The 18,365-nt window shown below is 41.7% G+C and overlaps 3 protein-coding genes across 3 annotated transcripts in view; 2 read left to right on the top strand and 1 right to left on the bottom strand.

Annotated features, from left to right (window-relative positions):
- The window catches only part of Ccnc (cyclin C), a 32,222-nt gene extending 25,565 nt beyond the window's left edge, over window positions 1-6,657 (top strand). Inside the window, exon 12 of the mRNA NM_001290420.1 lies at window positions 6,160-6,657. Coding sequence (NP_001277349.1) covers window positions 6,160-6,163 — 4 coding nt within the window. The 3' untranslated portion in view covers window positions 6,164-6,657. The remainder of the gene's footprint in view (window positions 1-6,159) is intronic.
- Window positions 4,117-13,946, bottom strand: Tstd3 (thiosulfate sulfurtransferase (rhodanese)-like domain containing 3). Its single transcript, NM_029840.1, has 4 exons — window positions 13,785-13,946; window positions 6,358-6,528; window positions 6,105-6,264; window positions 4,117-5,210 (listed from the first exon to the last, which is right to left on the bottom strand). The coding sequence occupies exons 1-4, from the start codon at window positions 13,852-13,854 to the stop codon at window positions 5,138-5,140; spliced, it is 474 nt and encodes a 157-aa protein (NP_084116.1). The 5' UTR covers window positions 13,855-13,946; the 3' UTR covers window positions 4,117-5,137.
- Window positions 13,896-18,365, top strand: part of Usp45 (ubiquitin specific petidase 45) — a 70,712-nt gene continuing 66,242 nt past the window's right edge. Inside the window, exon 1 of the mRNA XM_011250132.1 lies at window positions 13,896-13,979. The gene's annotated coding sequence lies outside the window, so the exon portion shown is untranslated. The remainder of the gene's footprint in view (window positions 13,980-18,365) is intronic.

The raw sequence follows: 18,365 nt of genomic DNA on the forward strand, positions 1-18,365 counted from the left end.
TATTTGTTACTCTTACAGAAGACCCAGGGTTCAGTTGCTAACACCTGCATGGCAGCTGACAACCATCTATAATAAAAGTTCCAGGAGATTCAGCTCCTTTCTCTGGCATCTATGGTATTGCATACATGTGTGAACTACCAAGTGCAGGAGAAACAGTCTCATAAAAATATACAAACTATTTTAAAACTACAAAACTGCCAATAGATTAGGTGCTAAACCTGTATCCATTAAGTGTTATGACACATACATACTAAAAAGCAAAATACATTCTCACAGAACTGAAGACCTCGTGGAAATCATAAGGTAGGCGGAGAAGACAAGAATGAAGGGAAGCTGAGACGGTTGATCAATTCAGAGTTTCGTCCACTGTTGTCACATTTCCCTTCTACCCATGATCCCTTGTAATCTCTTCATTATCAAAGTGATCTCCCATGATGGGGATAAAACAGCTACCCTAAAGATAAGTCCTATGTCATTTTGAGAGCTCTGACACTATGTTAGGAATGTATTTAATATCAGGATAAAAGTGGTAGCCCTTGGGGGAGGTGGCTGGGGTAAAAGGAGCTTGAGTTCAAGGGCACCTGAGACCATGTATGGAGAAACAGGTAGGGGCTCCACAGTAGAAAACAAGAGCGTCAGACTCTCAAAGGTCTTAACCTTGTTGTAAGTGTGGCCAAGAGCAAGCCATGTAACGGGGGTTTCGGGACGCTGGCGGTGGGCAGCAGGGTATTGCTGACTCATCTTGTGAAACAGATAAGATTACAGGGTAAGGATCTTCCCAAGGGAAGTAAAACCCTTGATGTCTGGACCAGAACTTGCTCCCCGGGATAGAACTGTTACTGTCCCGTGTCTCATGTCTGAAAGGAAGGAATGAAGAGAGGAAGAAAGGAAGGAAGGAAGGAAGGAAGGAAGGAAGGAAGGAAGGAAGGAAGGAAGGAAGGAGAGAGAGAGAGAGGGAGGGAGGGAGAGAGAGAAAGAAAGAAAGAAAGAAAGAAAGAAAGAAAGAAAGAAAGAAAGAAAGAAAGAAAGAAAGAAAGAAAGAAAGAAAGAAAGAAAGGAAGGGCGGGGAGCATGACTGCTTCTAAGTATGGTGGAGGGGAAAGTTTATTATAGATATGTAGGAGGCCATAGTCGGAGGCAGACATATTTGGGAAAGTCCAGACTCTATGGGAAGTAGGTGGATGGGACACACACCTAGTACAGTGGCCAGAAGGCCAAAAGTACATAAGAGGAGTGGGTAACCAAACTGGATTATATAAGGAAGAGTCTCTAAGGGAATGGCAGCCTGGGCCCTGGGCTGGAGATTTCAGGGTAGACTGTGGAGTATGCCCGCCTTATCCTGTAACAGGTAGGGATTGAGGGCTGCTGGGAGAACTTGTAGGCCGAGTCTACTTTGATATGTTAAACAGGCACCTTGGAGACAGGTCCTGAGTTTGAAACTTAACACAGATGACTGTCAAAATAGTAGGCTCTGCAGCCGGGGCGGTGGTGGTGCATGCCTTTGATCCTAGCACTTGGGAGGCAGAGGCAGAGGCAGGTGGATTTCTGAGTTCGAGGCCAGCCTGGTCTACAGAGTGAGTTCCAGGACAGCCAGGGCTACACAGAGAAACCCTGTCTCGAAAAACTGAAGAGAAAAAAAAAAAAAAAAAAAAGTTTAACATCTGTTGGATGTTTGCTAACTTTTGTTATATTTGGTTACCAGGAATCAAACCAGGGTCTTGTATATCCTAGCAAATTTTTGCTATCACTAAACTACGTAGCTACCCCTTTTTACTTTTTGAGACAGGTTCTCATTAATTTGCCTAGGTTGCCTTTGAACTCACAATCCTTCTGCCCCAGCCTCTAGAGTAGCTGAGGTCACAGGCATGCTCCAATGAGCCTGCCTGGCCTAGTTACTCCGTTTTAAATTCTAGAATCTCTATTTGAAACTTCCTGTCTTTTGATATAGTTCCCCTTAATTAAGTCATCAACTTACTGAATGTATTTTAGTTACTTTACTTTTTTTAGTCACAGTTACTAGGGTGATTTCAGTAGGAGTGGCCTCCATAGACTTCTGTGTTTGAATGCTTGACCCATAGGGTGTGGCACTCTTAGGCGGTGTGGCCCTGTTGAGGTAGGTGTGGCCTTGTTGGAGGAAGTGTGTCATTGGGAGTATAGTGTTTGAGGTCTCAGAAGCTAATGCCCAGGCCCCATGGCCCAAAGTCTTTCCCTGCTGGGAATCAAGATGTAGAACTCTCATAGCAACATCTAGGCAGACATGGGGCCGGAGGAGCTGAGAGAGTTCCACCTCTTGTTCCCAAGGCAACTAGGAGATGATTGGCTTCCAGGCAGCTAGGACAAGAGTCTTAAAGCCCACGACCACAAAGACACACTTCCTCCAACAAGGCCACACCTACTCCAACAAAACTGCATGTCCTAATAGTGCCACTCCCTGGGCCAAGCATATTCAAACTACCATCCTGTCTGTCTTCAGATCAAGATGTAGAACTCTCTTAGCTCCTTTCCAGCAGCATGTCTGCCTGTGAGCCATGATGTTTCCTGCCATGACAATAATGAACTAAACCTCTGAACTGTAAGCCAGCCCCAGTTAAATATTTTCCTTTATAAGAATAGTTGTGGTCATGGTGTTATTTCACAGAAATAGAAAATCAAACTAGGACAACAGTTACTTTAATCCTTGTGTCTGAAAGTCCAATATATAAACCCCCTCTGGCTCTCTTCTATTTTCCTCTGAGGTAAGGCCTCATATAGCTCAAGCTGGCCTTTTATTCTCTGTGTAACGGAGGACCTTGACTCCTCCTGCCTTCACCTCCCAAATGTCAGAGTTATAAGAATATAACACCATACCAGGCTCCTTTTTTCCTGCTACTTTTCCTTTTTTTTTTTTTTTGATTTATTTATTATATGTAAGTACACTGTAGCTGTCTTCAGACACTCCAGAAAAGGGCATCAGATCTCATTACAGATGGTTGTGAGCCATCATGTGGTTGCTGGGATTCAAACTCAGGACCTTCAGAAGAGCTGTCGGCGCTCCTAACCGCTGAGCCATCTCTCTAGCCTCTTCCTGCTACTTTTCAATTATAAGATACTATTTCCTGCTGGTGGCCCACACCTTGAATCCCAGCATTTGGGAAGCAGAGGCAGGCAGTCTCTGAATTTGAAGCCAGCCTGGTGTATGTATGCGTTCCAGGCCAGCTACAGCTACACAGTAAGACAGTGTCTCCAAACAAAAACAAACCAAAAGAGATCCTGACTCCTGTTGTGCCTAGCAAGTTTTGATACAAGTCTGGACATTACATATGAAAACTTGAGATAGCCTTTGGCTCTCATTCACCTGTAGGATAACCGCAAACTGTATTCTATAGGCAATATCTGGTTTGTCACCTGCTTTTTGGCCTGGCCTTAAGAATTTTGCTGAATTTCTAAATAGTTGAAAGAACATTTGGTGACACATGAATGAATTATGATTCATACTTTAGTGTGCATATGAAACCTTATGGGAGGGTAATCATATTTACATATTCATCTATCAGAGGTTCAGGAAGACACCTGCATTTGGATCTTAGTTGACATTTAGTTCTTGAGGGGACTGGTCAATTTATGGCTTAACTGCACCATTAGTTGTAACTAAAAGCCAGGTACTAGCCAGGCTGTTAGTTGATGGGCCCAGTACTACAATTTTGGTACATCCTCTACAGTTTACTTTCTCCTTAAGTTCATAGATCTTCCAAAGCCTTGCTGCTTCAGTACTGTCTTGAAGTACGCTAACCTGTGCCTATGTGTGTGTGTATGTGTGTGTGTGTGTGTGTGTGTGTGTGTGTGTGTGTGTGTTGCAGCTTTCCTAGTATGAACAATCAAGAAATCAGACTGCTGTTGTGGAGACAGATGTTCAAATGTTTGTATTTCCACATTTTTCAATGGCTTCCACTTATTTTGCAGAAGGAAGTACCTGGAGAGCTTTGCTGGGTGGGTCCTACCTGATCTAAATAACTACACAAATGAGAGTCAAAACAAATGGTCAGAAGCAGCAGGCAGGAAAACAAGTTTACCTTGTTACTATGATGCCAGCACACCAACAAGCATATAACTTAACACTTTAAAGAAATACATGCATGCTGGAGGGAGTCAAACTTTAATATTTTATTAGTTTTGAAATTGAGGTATATTGACGTGGAAAAACACTCATTTTTATGCTTCCTTTGATGAGTTTTGACACACACACTCCTGACGTTTTCAGTCATGGCCACAGAACATCTCCAGTATCCCACACCAATTCCTGGCCTCTTCTAGGTTACTTTGCTCTCCACAGTCAAAACCCATCAGATTCTTATCCTCACATTAATTATAATTTTTAGAATGAGTTGAATTGTTACTACTCTGCCCACACATTGCCATGAGTCTTCAGATGCTGTGAATATATTTTCCTGAGTAGAGTTGACTTCTCCAGACCCCAGAGTCTTTTCTTTTGAAACAGAGTCTCCGTAGTCCCAGCTGGACTCAAACTCATGGTGATCTTTCTGCCTCCGTCTTTCCAGTATTGGACCTAAAAATATGGGTCTCAAACCAGAAGCTCAGTTATTGTTTAAAATTGGGGCTGCTTGTTAACACTGGTTTTGCTCACAACCGTGATGACACATGGCTAGATAACTGGAGCTATCTGATCGGTTTGTTTGTTTTTTCGAGACAAGGTTTCTCTGTATAGCCCTGGCTGTCCTGGAACTCACTCTGTAGACCAGGCTGGCCTCGAACTCAGAAATCCGCCTGCCTCTGCCTCCCACGTGCTGGGATCAAAGGCGTGCGCCACCACCGCCAGCTTATCTGATCATTTTGGAACACCAAAATACTTAAAAATTAATTGTAGAGGGAGGGGAGGGGAAACTTTGGTTTCGGGTGTAATGTATGAGAAAAGAATAACAAAATGAACTGTAGAATATAATTTCAGTGGCAACTCATATTATCTCAGTGTGCAGTAGACTTTGAAATATTCAGGGGAGCAGCACCCTCAGTTCTCAGATGAGGAAAACGGTCGCCAAGCAGTCATCCAGAATCTATTAGCCTTTGGTGCCAGGGCTGGGTTTTTCTTTTGCTTAATCCACCATCCTTATAGATATGAACACCGAGTCTGTAATTCCAAAAGTCAACTTTCTTGTTTCTCCTCTGAAATTTCATAGGTTACCCATTCCTTCCATCCTCCAGCATAATGTTGAGCACTGAAAAGATACATTAGTAAGTGTTGCTTCATAACAGAAGAGCTTTGCAATAGCCACTCATAAAAATTATTTAGATTCTACATCTCTTTTAAAAAAACTTGTCTTTTGGTATAGCATTGGAAATGTAAATGAGCTAAATACCTAATTAAAAATGGGGAAAAAAATTTGAGTACATTGGAAAGACACAAGCTCTTGGTCCCCATATCACATTTATTTATTTATTGATTGGTTGATTGATTGATTGATTTACTGAGCATTGGGATTACAGCCATACACTACCACTGCCTGGTTATACTGCTTTTATTAACAGTATTTTTTTTTAAATTTTGCTCCTGTTTTAAATCCAGGGACTTGTGCATATAAAGAACATAGTTTACCAGTAGATTATAACACCAGCCCCAGGAAACTGTTTTTTTTGTTTGTTTGGGGTTGTTTTGTTTTGTTTTGTTTGAGACAAAATATCAATGTAGTACTGACTGGACTTAAATTTTAAGTTTTTGTTATATATGTGTATAGGTGTTTTGTTTGCATGTGTGGCTGTGCACTACATGCATGCACGCCCAAAAAGGCCAGAAGAGGGCAGCAGATCTCTTGGAAGTGGAGTTACAGACAGCTAGGAGGTGCCATGTAGGTGCTGACAATCAAGCCTGGGTCCTCAAGAATTGCAGACAGTGCTCTTAACCACTGTGCAATTTCTCCAGTCCTGCCCCTTTTCCAAGACATTCTTAAATAAAATAAGACATGTCTATTTTTATTTTTGCTATGCTGGAGATTGAATCCAGGGCTTTTCACATATAAGCAATTAAAACATGGACCTATAGCCCCAGCCTCCCAAATGTCATTATCATATTGTAGTACACAGTGCCCAATCTAGTTTTTCCTTCACTCACACACCTGTTAAAGCCCAGTGATATTGCTGTGTCCATAGCCTTCTTACTTCTCACTCCAGCTAAACAAGAGAACACCAGACGGTCAGATTTGGATGGCTTCACTTGACAGTACTTCTCTTTGAAGTCCACTGGGTTCATCTGCAGAGCTTCACCTACCTCATCCACTGGAAGAAAATGTCAAGGCATTCAATCAAGCTTTGGAGATAATCAGTTATTAAGCATACAGCTGAATCCTTTTAAAAACACATATCACTTACATGGTATGTTGATTGATCCAGGTATTTTTCCTTGCTCAAGAATTTCCAATGTATTTCTAACATCAATTAACATAATGTCTTTGGAGTTCAGTAGGCTTTTTAGTTCCCTATAAGTCACACCCTTAGGAGTAGAACAAAATGCTTGGCTGCATCTCCATATTGACTTCAAACCTGAAAGAAATAAGTTTAGACAACTGTAAAGAGACACTGGTACTAACAGCTATAAGTGGGTTAGAATTAGATGACATAACTGAACTGAGTTTACCTTTTTACTCTAATAAAGTCTGAATACATACTCTGCTCCTGGTTCCTGACTCCTGATAGAAGTACATAGAATTTCTGAGGATGATATAAGACTCCTGTGTTTTAATGAGATTGACTTTGACCTAGACATCTTCAGGGTGGCACTGATCACCAGAAAGACCAAGCTGTTGCAGGTTATTTGATTACACTGTGAGACTGTATACTGGAAAAACCTCTAGCTGTGGTGTGACTCAGCCCCAGCACACACATTTAATCTGAGAGCTTTCTGTTTATTGTAAACAAGATTGAATAAAGTCAAGAAGCAAAGCAAGCAACCAGTTGACAGGGAGTGTACATAGGAAAAAAAATTAGTGCGAGGAAGTAAGGAGGACAGATAAAGAGATGCACAGGAAGTGGAAGGGAGGGACAGTTGGTTGGAAGGGGTTTTTTGGGGTTTTTTTTCGTTTTGTTTTTATTTATTGGTTATATGTAAGTACACTGTAGCTGTCTTCAGACATTCCAGAAGAGGGCGTCAGATCTTGTTACAGATGGTTGTGAGCCACCATGTGGTTGCTGGGATTTGAACTCCAGACCTTAGGAAGAGCAGTCGGGTGCTCTTACCCACTGAGCCATCTCACCAGCCCTGGAAGGGGTCTTTTCATTTGTTTTGTTTTGTTTTTAAGACTTTTTAAAAATTTATTATATGTAGGCACACTGTAGCTGTTTTCAGACACACCAGAAGAGGGCATCAGATCTCATTAGGGATGGTTGTGAGCCACCATGTGGTTGCTGGGATTTGAACTTCGGACCTTCAGAAGAGCAGTCAGTGCTCTTAACTGCTGAGCCATCTCTCCAGCCCCTGGAAGAGTTTTTAAGATGGTGTGGAGAAAGAGAACTGGTTCTTTTTGTTCTGGGACATAGGTTGAAGAAGAAGGTCAGCTACGTGTTTCTCTGCCTTTCTGAGCTAGCAGACTTTCTCCACATCTGACTCCTGAGTCTTTATTTGGTGAAATTGAAACACCAAGCCATGAATAGGATGTGCAACTTTTAGGCATGGTATTCTGTGCAGTGGAACAAGGCTAGAAGATTGAATTAGTATAATAGTGCTTATATTAGGTTGCTTCCATTAAAATCTTCTATCTATGGAGTTGGAGATCTGCTGTGTTAACACATCCACGTGTTGGAACATGACACACCCCAGTCCCAGGAAGATGGAAACACATACATGTGAGACTCCTCTAAATCCCATACCATGACTTCCTCTGCACAACTTCTGATGACTTCTTCTGCAGGTTACTCATATGTATTCTTTAATAATTTAAAATAAGCTAATAAAGATGCTTACCTGAGCTGTTAGCAAATTAATGAACCTGAGGAAGGAGTCAAGGGCATCTTTGATTTATACTCAGCTGGTCAGAAATCAGAGAACCCTGTACTTGGATTTGGGGTCTATAGTGAGGACCATTTTGTTAGAAAGCCCTTATTGGTGCCTTTAGTAACTCTGGGTAGTTGGTTCAGAATTAAAATTTAAGACTCAAATTATTAGAGAATTAACTTGGTATAGGAAAACTATACATTTTGTGTCAGAATCTATATGGGGAGATAGCTCAGTAGTGAAATGCTCCCTTTTAATATGTGAGGCCCCTGGCTCTGAAAAGAAAAAGATGTCATGAGCAGATCACAAAATATTTCCAATATGCACACATTCTGACTGAACTACAGGACGCAACCTGTTATTCTACTCTGAATGCTTGACAGCTGGCCTTCTGCCAGCACCAGATTCTCTCCAGACCCTTTAGTTAGCAAGAGCTTAGAAGCATATCAAACATTTAGTAATCGCGTTTACTTTATAGCTCATAAGTCCTTCAGTGAAGGAAGCGAGGGGCAGGAGTCCAGGGTAGACACTGATGCACAGACCATGGATGGTCACTACATATTTGCTAGTTCTCCATGGCTTGCCCAACCTGCTTTCTCACACATCCTAGAATCATTTGTGCAGGGGTGGCCCCTCTCACATAAGTCTTTAATCAAGAAACTACCCCAAAGACATGCCCACGGGCCAGTCCTTTCTCACACGCATTTGTTAGTATCCGTGCCAAAGGTGCACATGAACTCTGGCTAAAAAGAAGCTGGCACACATCGAGATCTCAAATTAGCTGGGAAAGATGTTCAATTAAATGTTCAACCAACTAATTAGAAGAATGTAGGCAGGCTCTTGATTTCTGATGCTTAAACAAGTTCTAAATATAAAGCTAATATGTTAAATATACTAAGATAATTTGTCGATAATTGAAAATTGGGGACAAAAGTCATAAAAGGTTTGTCCTTATGTCAAGTTGATGTGAGAAATGTACCATGAACAATTTGAGATCAAGTGGCAGTCTAGAATGTGAATGTAGATGAAAAGATGGTAGAACTCATAGGAATACCAGGATAAGGCCAAAAGCCTAATAGAAAAGTGTTGAAAATATAGGAGGAGAAAGTTGACAGGCAAAATTAAAATGAGCAATAAAATGAGAAAAATGATCCAATCTCACTACAATTAAAAAATATGTAAGTGTTAGTTAGACAGGCAGTGGTGGCACACACCTTTTTATTTTATTTTATTTTATTTTTAATTAGGTATTTTCCCATTTACATTTCCAATGCTATCCCAAAAGTCCCCCATACCCTCTCCCCAACTCCCCTACCCACCCACTCCCACTTTTTGGCCCTGGCGTTCCCCTGTACTGGGGCGTATAAAGTTTGCAAGTCCAATGGACCTCTCTTTCCAGTGATGGCCGACTAGGCCTTCTTTTGATACATATGCAGCTAGAGTCAAGAGCTCCAGGGTACTGGTTAGTTCATATTGTTGTTCCACCTATAGGGTTGCAGGTCCCTTTAGCTCCTTGGGTACTTTCTCTAGCTCCTCTATTGGGGGCCCTGTGATCCATCCAATAGCTGACTGTGAGCATCCACTTATGTGTTTCCTAGGCCCCGACATAGTCTCACTAGAGACAGCTATATCAGGGTCCTTTCAGCAAAATCTTGCTAGTGTATGCAATAGTGTCAGCGTTTGGAGGCTGATTATGGGATGGATTCCTGGATATGGCAGTCTCTAGATGGTCCGTCCTTTTTTCTCAGCTCCAAACTTTGTCTCTGTAACTCCTGTTCAGCATCCTTAATCATCAGGGAAATGCAAATCAAAACAACCCTGAGATTCCATCTCACACCAGTCAGAATGGCTAAGATCAAAAATTCAGGTGACAGCAGATGGTGGCGAGGATGTGGAGAAAGAGGAACACTCCTCCACTGTTGATGGGATTGCAAGCTTGTACAACCACTCTGGAAATCAGTCTGGTGGTTTCTCAGAAAATTGGGCATGGTACTACTGGTGGATCCCGCAATACCTCTTCTGGGCATATATCCAGAAGATGTTCCAACTAGTAAGAAAGAAACATGCTCCACTATGTTCATAGCAGCCTTATTTATAATAGCCAGAAGCTGGAAAGAACCTAGATGCCCCTCAACAGAGGAATGGATACAAAAAATGTGGTACATTTACACAATGGAGTACTACTCAGCTATTAAAAAGAATGAATTTATGAAATTCCTAGGCAAATGGTTGGACCTGGAGGGCATTATCCTGAGTGAGATAACCCAATCACAAAAGAACTCAAATGATATGTACTCACTGATAAGTGGATATTAGCCCAGAAACTTAGAATACCCAAGATATAAGTTACAATTTGCAAAACACATGAAACTCAAGAAGAACGAAGACCAAAGTGTGGACACTTTGCCCCTTCTTAGAATTGGGAACAAAACACCCATGGTACACACCTTTTAATCACAGCACTTAGGAGGCAAAGGCAGGGGGATCTCTGAGTTTGAGATCAGCCTGGTCTACAGAGTAAGTTCCAGGACAGCCAGAGCTATACAGAGAAACCCTGTCTCAAAAAAACAAAGACAAAAACCAAAACACAAGAAGAGACACACGAGTTAAAATAATGCTTCAGGCCCATAAAGCTTAAAATTATTGATAATGGTGGTCTAAAGATGCTCGGCCCAGGGAATGGCACTATTAGTAGGTGTGGCCTTATTGGAGTAGGTGTGGCCTTTTTGGAGGAAGTTGGGTGGGCTTTGAAGCTCCGCCCAGTGCAGAATAATCAGTTTTCTCTTGGATGCATTCATATGGAGATGCAGTACTCTCAGCTCCCCCCTGCTCCCTGCCTTCCTGGAAGCTGCCATGCTCCTGAATTGATAAAGGACTGAAACTCTCAAACTTTAAGCTAGCCCCAATTAAATGTAGTCCTTATAAAAGTTGCTTTGGTCGTGGTGTCTGTTCACAGCAGTAAAATCCAAACTAACAATGTCAAATATTGTTGAAGGCACGGGGAAATGGGTTATCTCAGACATTGTCATAGGGAACTCTTAAAAGGGGACTGAAGAAATGGCTCAGTGGTTAAAAGCACTTACAGCTCTTCCAGTAGACCTGTGTTTGATTCCAACATTTGATGGTGATTCACAAAAAAACAAAACACACAAGCAAACAAAAAATTGGAATTGCCTGGCAGTGGTGGTCCATGCCTTTAATCTCAGCACTTGGGAGGCAGAGGCAGGCCTGGTCTACAGAGTTAGTTTCAGGACAGTCGGAGCTATACAGAGAAACCCTGTCTCAAAAAAAAAAAACAAACAAACAAACAAAAAAATTGGAATAAACCTATTCAAATTAGAGATAGCAAGCTGAATTCACACTTTTCTTATGTGGCATGGTAAGAAACTGGAAAGCTATATAATTTCATAACTCTTGATAAGCCTCATTCTAGCATTATTTATCAACCCCGGAAAATGTACCCACAACAGTCACTCTTAAAATTGGACCAAAGATAATTTCTTTTTCTTGTAGTCATCAGACTGACCTTTAACTTGCTATAATTCTGCTTTCCTCACTTGTGAGGGAGTAGGTATGAAGATGTGTTTTCTTGCCTTTCCACTCAGTGATCAAAGCTTGAAGCAACCACATATTGTCCTTTGGTCTTGCTTTCCCCAAGACTCTCAATTGAAGTCACATACATATTTTGCTTTTTAAGATTGCATATATTCCATAGTAGGGATGTCCTATAGTTTATTAACCAGTCACTTATAGAAAATTTTAGTTTTTTTAAAAATTATTTTAAAGCCGGGCGGTGGTGGCACACACCTTTAACCCCAGCACTTGGGAGGCAGAGGCAGGTGGATTTCTGAGTTCAAAGCCAGCCTGGTCTACAGAGTGAGTTCCAGGACAGCCAGGGCTACACAGAGAAACCCTGTCTCAAAAAAACAAACAAAATATATTTTAGTTTATTTTCTTTTAAATACTGTCTTTTCTTTTGTGTCCATTTTCTTCCAGAGAAGCAGCTGCAGTGGCCCAGCAAGCGAGCCTCCCTTGCTCTTTCATTAACACCTTAAGTTACTGAAGATGGGCTTTTTCTGTGCACTATTTATTTGTACCAAACTATAGGTGTTTTGTATACTGTGTCCTTCTTGTAAATTGACCAGTTGGTCTGGTGTTTACCTAAAGAAACACTCATCACTTCTTACACTGAAGGAAAAAATGGCTAAATATTAAAGAATATATGTGTGTATAGACACACAAACACACACACATGTGTATTGTCAGGTATTATATTATAGCACCAAGAAAACTAATGAATGCATGCCTTTGGGTATAAATAAAATTAATGCATATACAGTGGGATCAATAATTATTCCTGTTGTCATGAATTATACCATACTGCTCCTTCTGAGAGAAATCTCTCTTCCTTCATTTCTACTTAACTCTCATTTTGTATCTATTTAATAATGATTGCTACTTCCCCTTAACAATTCTAGTTCTTGGCATCCAGTCTAGTAAAAATAGTTGTTTATCTGCATAGGGTAATATTTATATTACATGATGAATATCAAATAATTTTATAATAAAAACCTGAAACTAAAATTTTCTACAAGTGACTGGTTAGTAAACTATAGTACATTCCCAATATGGGGTATATGCAATTTTAAAAAGCTAAATATGTATGTGACTCCAAATATAGAAGTATACACACGATTCACACATATAATAACTTATTTATGGATAACCATAGAAAAGTTTAAGAGTCTTTACCATTAGTATCCGAGAAGAGTGGGGTGCGAGGTATTTAACAGATGTCTGGGGCTTTTTGTTGTTATTGGTTTGTTTGGTTAGCTGTTTTTTTCTTTATTTCAGTGAAAATATAACCATGCACTTATTACTTGTGTGATTTTAAAAATACACAAAGGCACCTTCCTCTGGCATTTTGATCAATTCAAGATCTGAGGGCTTTCTATTGCAGTCGTACTGGATATGGCTATGGACTTGTATCTGTCTCCTTCTCGCCCATCCAGGAGTATGGTTAACTCCTTAGCAGTGGGAGAGCTGTATACCCTGCAGAAGGCCTGGAAGGTTGGTTGTCTAATAAATAACTGCTACTGAAAGGTGAAAGAAAACAGTTTGCACAGAAAAAGCCCATCTTCAGTAACAAAAGGTGTTAAGAAAGAAGCAAGGGAGGCTAGCTTGCTGGGCCACCGCAGCTGCTGCTTCGGAAGAAAATAGACGCGAAAGGAGATCCAATATTTAAAAATAAAACACAGGGAAGGTACTGATGCCTTGAGTTGAGCTTTAGACCCAGCTAAGTCAATAACCATTTTCACTTCTCTGCTTTCTGCCCTGGAAATGCTTAGGAGGAGGAGTACTTTCCTAGTTCTAACGCGTTTTAATTCGGGTGGGGGTGGGGGTGGGGTGTGTGTTTCCTGAAGCGATGAGCTCCGTCCCTGGTGGGTAGTAAGTTTAAAAGGGCAGGTTTGTAGCTTAGCCTCTCTCGGGCCTTCGTGCTATAGAGCCTTTGAGGGATGAATTGACCTTCATCACTCAAACTTGCACAATTCATTCTCTTTATAAATAACCTTGGTGCCATATTTACTCTGTCACTGTGTTTGTTAGCAGCGGACCTCCAGTCTACGAGAGCATGGGAATCCGAAGGAGCAAAAAACTGCAGGTGGGCACTACATACCTACGTGCCAATCGCAGCAGGATTCACTTTTATTAATAACTACAAGTCTATAGAAGAGAGTATGGTCAATGTCATCCCCTCCCGGCACCCGAAATCAAGCGCTTTTCCTTTCCCGGGGATTGTCAAGCTCACCGCCAAGCGCAGGCTCCACTGATCCTAGGGCCGCCCTGCCTGAGGTCCCAAGCACCAGCCTGGCCAGCATCACAATGGGCTCTCTGGGACCCCGGGGCTGCTGACCACTTCCTTTCCTCGGCTCCTTCCTGCTCTTCTTCCTACAGGCGCTGTCCAGGCTCTTGAGCGCCCCGCAGCCAGCACCGGCAGAAAGAGGTACTGCCACACAGTTACTGTTTTACTTTATTAGGCAAGGTTTTTGGCAGGTTTAAATTCAAGTGTGTTAGCTTTCCATTGCTACATTAACAAGTCACCACATATTTACTGGATTAAAACAACAGAAATTATAGTTTTTTTTTAAAAACTCCTGATAATATTTTACTTTATTTTATTTTTAATTGCCTCATTTCTTGGCTCCTGGTCTTTACCTGTCTTCAAAGCTTCTTCTAAGCATCTTCAAATCTCTCAGGCTGACCCTTGCATCTACTGTAAGCCCTATCATTTGCCCTTCTCTCTTCTTCCTCTAAGGGCCTTTACATTCAGATCACTGGAATAATCCATGTCAGCCTCCCCAATTCTTGATATTTTTTTGTTTTTGTTTTTCGAGACAGGGTTTCTCTGTGTAGCCCTGGCTGTCCTGGAACTCACTCTGTAGACCAGGCTGGCCTCGAACTCAGAAATCCACCTGCCTCTGCCTCCTAAGTGCTGGGATTAAAGGCGTGGGCCACCATGCCAGGCCCCACTTCTTGATATTTTAACGTGCTAATATCTGCAAAGTCCCTTTAACCAGGTGTGGTGGTTAGAATGAGGGTGGCCTCCACACGCTCATATATTTGAATACTTAGGGAGAGGCAATAGGACGTGTGGCCTCGTTCAGAAAAGCAGGCTTTGATGTTTCAAATGCTTAAGCCAGGTCCAGAAAGTCTCTCTCTTCCTACTGCCTGCAGGATCCGATGTAGAACTCTCAGCTACCTCTCCAGCACCATGTCTGACTGCGCGTCACCGTGCTTTCTGTCATCACAATAATGAACTAAGCCTCAATTAAATGTTTTCCTTCATACGCGCTGTGGTGTTCATGGTGTCTCTTCACAGCAGTAGAACATTGACTACGACACCAGATACAATAACACATCACAGGTTTCAGGGATTACAGCATGTATGGGGCTTGGGAGTTGGGGCTTTCCCCTTCCCTACATAAAGTCTCTCCTTCCCTTAACTTTATCCTGAGTGTAGTTCTCCAAACATAATAAAAGTTGCATTGAACTAGAATTAAGTCAGTTAAAAATTAATATATTAAGTCAAACTGATATTAAAATGTGTGCCCAGGGGATAATTCCATTAAATATATACTTTGAAATCAGCTTACTTTAATAAATCAGTATTTCTTATTGTATGTTAGGTGTGTGTAGTATGTTGTCTGTATGTGTATGGAATATACGTACTTGTTGGAGAGGGTGCATATGTATGTATAGAAGTCAGAGGTTGATACTGGATATCTTTCCTCAATCATACCACCTTTATTTTTTGAGACAAGGTCTCTCACTGAACCTGAATATGATCAAATCAATAGAGAGATGGTTTCATGGTTAAGAGTATTTATTGCTCTTGCACGGTGACACAGGTTCAGCTTCCAATATTTATATATAGTTCACAACAATCTATAGCAGTTTCATATATAGGAAATCCAATGCTCTCTTTTAATCTCTGAGGGTACCAGACAAACATGTGGTGCACAGACACATACAAAAACAAAACACTCATATACATAAACTAAATAAATACAAAATTATTAAAAAAAAATAAGATGACCAAGTCAGATAGGCTGTGTAGCCACGGCACTTCAAGGATCAGCCTGTCTCTGCACTCTCACCCGGGTCTCCCTCAGCACTGGAATTATGGAACATCCTGTCTGAGATTCTGAACTTAGGTCCTCATGCCTGTGCAGCCAGCACTTCAACTGAATGACCCTCCTAAATCCAATTACTCAGTATTTAATAAGCCTCATCAGATTTCTATGCCAATGACATTATCTACCATATTTTTCCTAATCATTTAAAATTTAATTTTTGAAATTTCCATGTGTGTAGGGGGCACATGTGTGCCACAGCATGTGTGCTGTTAGCTCAATAAATAACTTTGCAGAGTCTGTTATTCTCTTGTCTTAGTAAGAGTTTTATTGCTGTGACGAGACACCATAACCAAGGCAACTTATAAGCAACAACATTTCATTGGGGCTGGCTTACAGCTTCCAAGGTTCAGTCCATTATCACCATGATGTATTGGTGATAATGGCCAGGATTGGTGAGGTGGTAGGGCAGGTGCAGGTGAGACTGAAAAGGGTTTGAAGTGTCCGAGCATGGCAGTGTCCAAATAGACAGGACATTGGAGAAGGAGCTAAACATTCTACCTCTTGATCTGAAGGAAGCCAGGGAAGACTGTCTGTCTCACACTAAGCAGAGCTTGAGCATATATTACCTCAAAGCCCTGCCTCCACAGTGACACACTTCCTCTAGCAAGGTCACACCTCCAAGAACTTCCACTTCCTATGGGCCAAGCATATTCAAACCACCACATTCTACTCCCTGGTCCCCATAGGCTTGTTCAAACATATGAGCCTATAGGGCCATACCTAACCATAGCATAATACAAAATATACTTAGTGCAACTTCAAAAGTCCTATAGTCTACCACTCTCTCAAGAATGTTTAAAAATCCAAAGTTCTAAGTCTCTTCTGAGATTCATGTAATCACCTAATTGCAATCTCCTATAATATCAAAATCAAAAAGCAGGTCACATACTTTCAACATATCATGGCACAGGATATAAATTACCATTCCAAAATGTCACAGTGAGGAAATACTGGACCAAAGCAAGACCAAAAGCCAGCTGGGCAAACTCCAAATTCCATGTCTCCATTCCAATGTCAAAGCAAGCACTCTTCAGATTTCCAACTACTTTCATTCTTATTAGCTGTAACAAACTTCATTCTTTTGGGCTGGTTCCACTCCTTGTTAGCAGCTTTCCTCAGCAGGCATCCCACAACTCTAGCATCTCTAATATCTTGGGATATCCAAAGCAACTTCAGCTTCACAGTTTCTTGTTCCAAAGTCTGGTATCCACACATGATCTTCTGGGCTCCTCTAAAGGGCTTGGATCACTTCTCTAGCTTTTGCCCTCTGTAGCACTCTAGGCTCTGGTTGACTCCACTCCACTGCTGCTGCTGTTCTTGGTGGTCATCCCATGGTACTGGCATCTCCAATATACTGGGGTCTTCTGTTGCAAGTAGGCTTCACCAATAGCCTCTCATAGGCTCTCTTCACGATCCTAAGTTTCACTTCTTGCATAACCCCTTCTGTCCAGAGCCATTTACTGCAACTGGGTCTATACCCTCACTAATGGCCTTTGTTGGCCTCTCACGGTACCAAGCCTCGGTTGCTCTTCATAACCTCATCACACCTTTAAAACTAGATTGACCTAGTTGACTCTTAACATAATACCAAGTCCAGCTGCCAGCATAATGTCCATCTCTGGATTTAATTGGGGATGGCTTACAAGTTCAGAGGTTCAGTCCATTATCTTCAAGACAGGAACATGGCAGCATCCAGGCAGGCATGGTGCAGGAGGAGCTGAGAGTTCTACTCTTCACCATAAGGTTGCTAGCAGAATACTAGCTTCCAGGCAGCTATGATGAGGGTCTTAAAGCTCACACCTGGGGCTGGTGAGATGGCTCAGTGGGTAAGAGCACCTGACTGCTCTTCTGAAGGTCCGAAGTTCAAATCCCAGCAACCACATGGTGGCTCACAACCATCTGTAATGAGATTTGACTCCCTCTTCTGGAGTGTCTGAAGACAGCTACAGTGTACTTATGTATAATAAAAATAAATAGGGGGGTGGGGGGGTTTGGAGAGATGGCTCAGTAGTTAAGAGCACTGACTGCTCTTCTGAAGGTGGTGAGTTCAATTCCCAGCAACCACATGGTGGCTCACAACCATTCATAACAAGATCTGATGCCCTCTTCTGGTGTGTCTGAAGACAGCTACAGTGTACTTACATATAATAAATAAATAAGTAAATCTTTAAAATAAATAAAAAAAAATAAATCTTAAAAAAAAAAAGCTCACACCCACAGTGACACACCTACTCCAACAGGGCCACACCTTCTAATAGTGCCACTCCCTGGGCCAAGCATATGCAAACCATCACGCTTAGTTATCCTGGAACTTGCTCTATAGACTGACTTTGAACTCTGCATGAACTTTGAGATCTGCATGCCTGTCTCCAGAGTATTGCTGAGTGCTGGATTGAAAGAATGGTCTACCATGCTTGTACATAAGCTTTTCTCTACTTGAAACTGTGGGAACAGGGTCTACCAGTCTGACCCTGAACTCAGAGATCTGCCTGTATCTATTTCCTGGGATTAAAGGCATGTGTACCACCATGGCTAGACCTAAGCTTTTCATGGCCACTATGCCTCAAGATCCAGACCAAAAGCTAGTGTCATCCCATGTCAATATCCAGATCTAAAACCCATGTCTTCCAGCCTCAGCATCTGGATCACACATGTGCCCTCCATTTCTGGATTGCAGTTCATTCCATATTAAA

The sequence above is a fragment of the Mus musculus genome, chromosome 4 (assembly GCF_000001635.26).
Source record: "Mus musculus strain C57BL/6J chromosome 4, GRCm38.p6 C57BL/6J".
Taxonomy (NCBI): Eukaryota; Metazoa; Chordata; class Mammalia; order Rodentia; family Muridae; genus Mus; species Mus musculus.

Bases quoted from the DNA above. Each gene is read 5' to 3' on its own strand.
- Tstd3 (NM_029840.1), bottom strand. From the start codon at position 13,854: ATGCTGGCCAGGCTGGTGCTTGGGACCTCAGGCAGGGCGGCCCTAGGA. The intron at 6,265-6,357 runs GTAAGTGATATG...ATTTTCTTCCAG, and splicing joins TGGATCAATCAACATACCAT to TGGATGAGGTAGGTGAAGCT. The intron at 5,211-6,104 runs GTGTGTGAGTGA...GTATCTTTTCAG, and splicing joins ATATCACTGGGCTTTAACAG to TGCTCAACATTATGCTGGAG.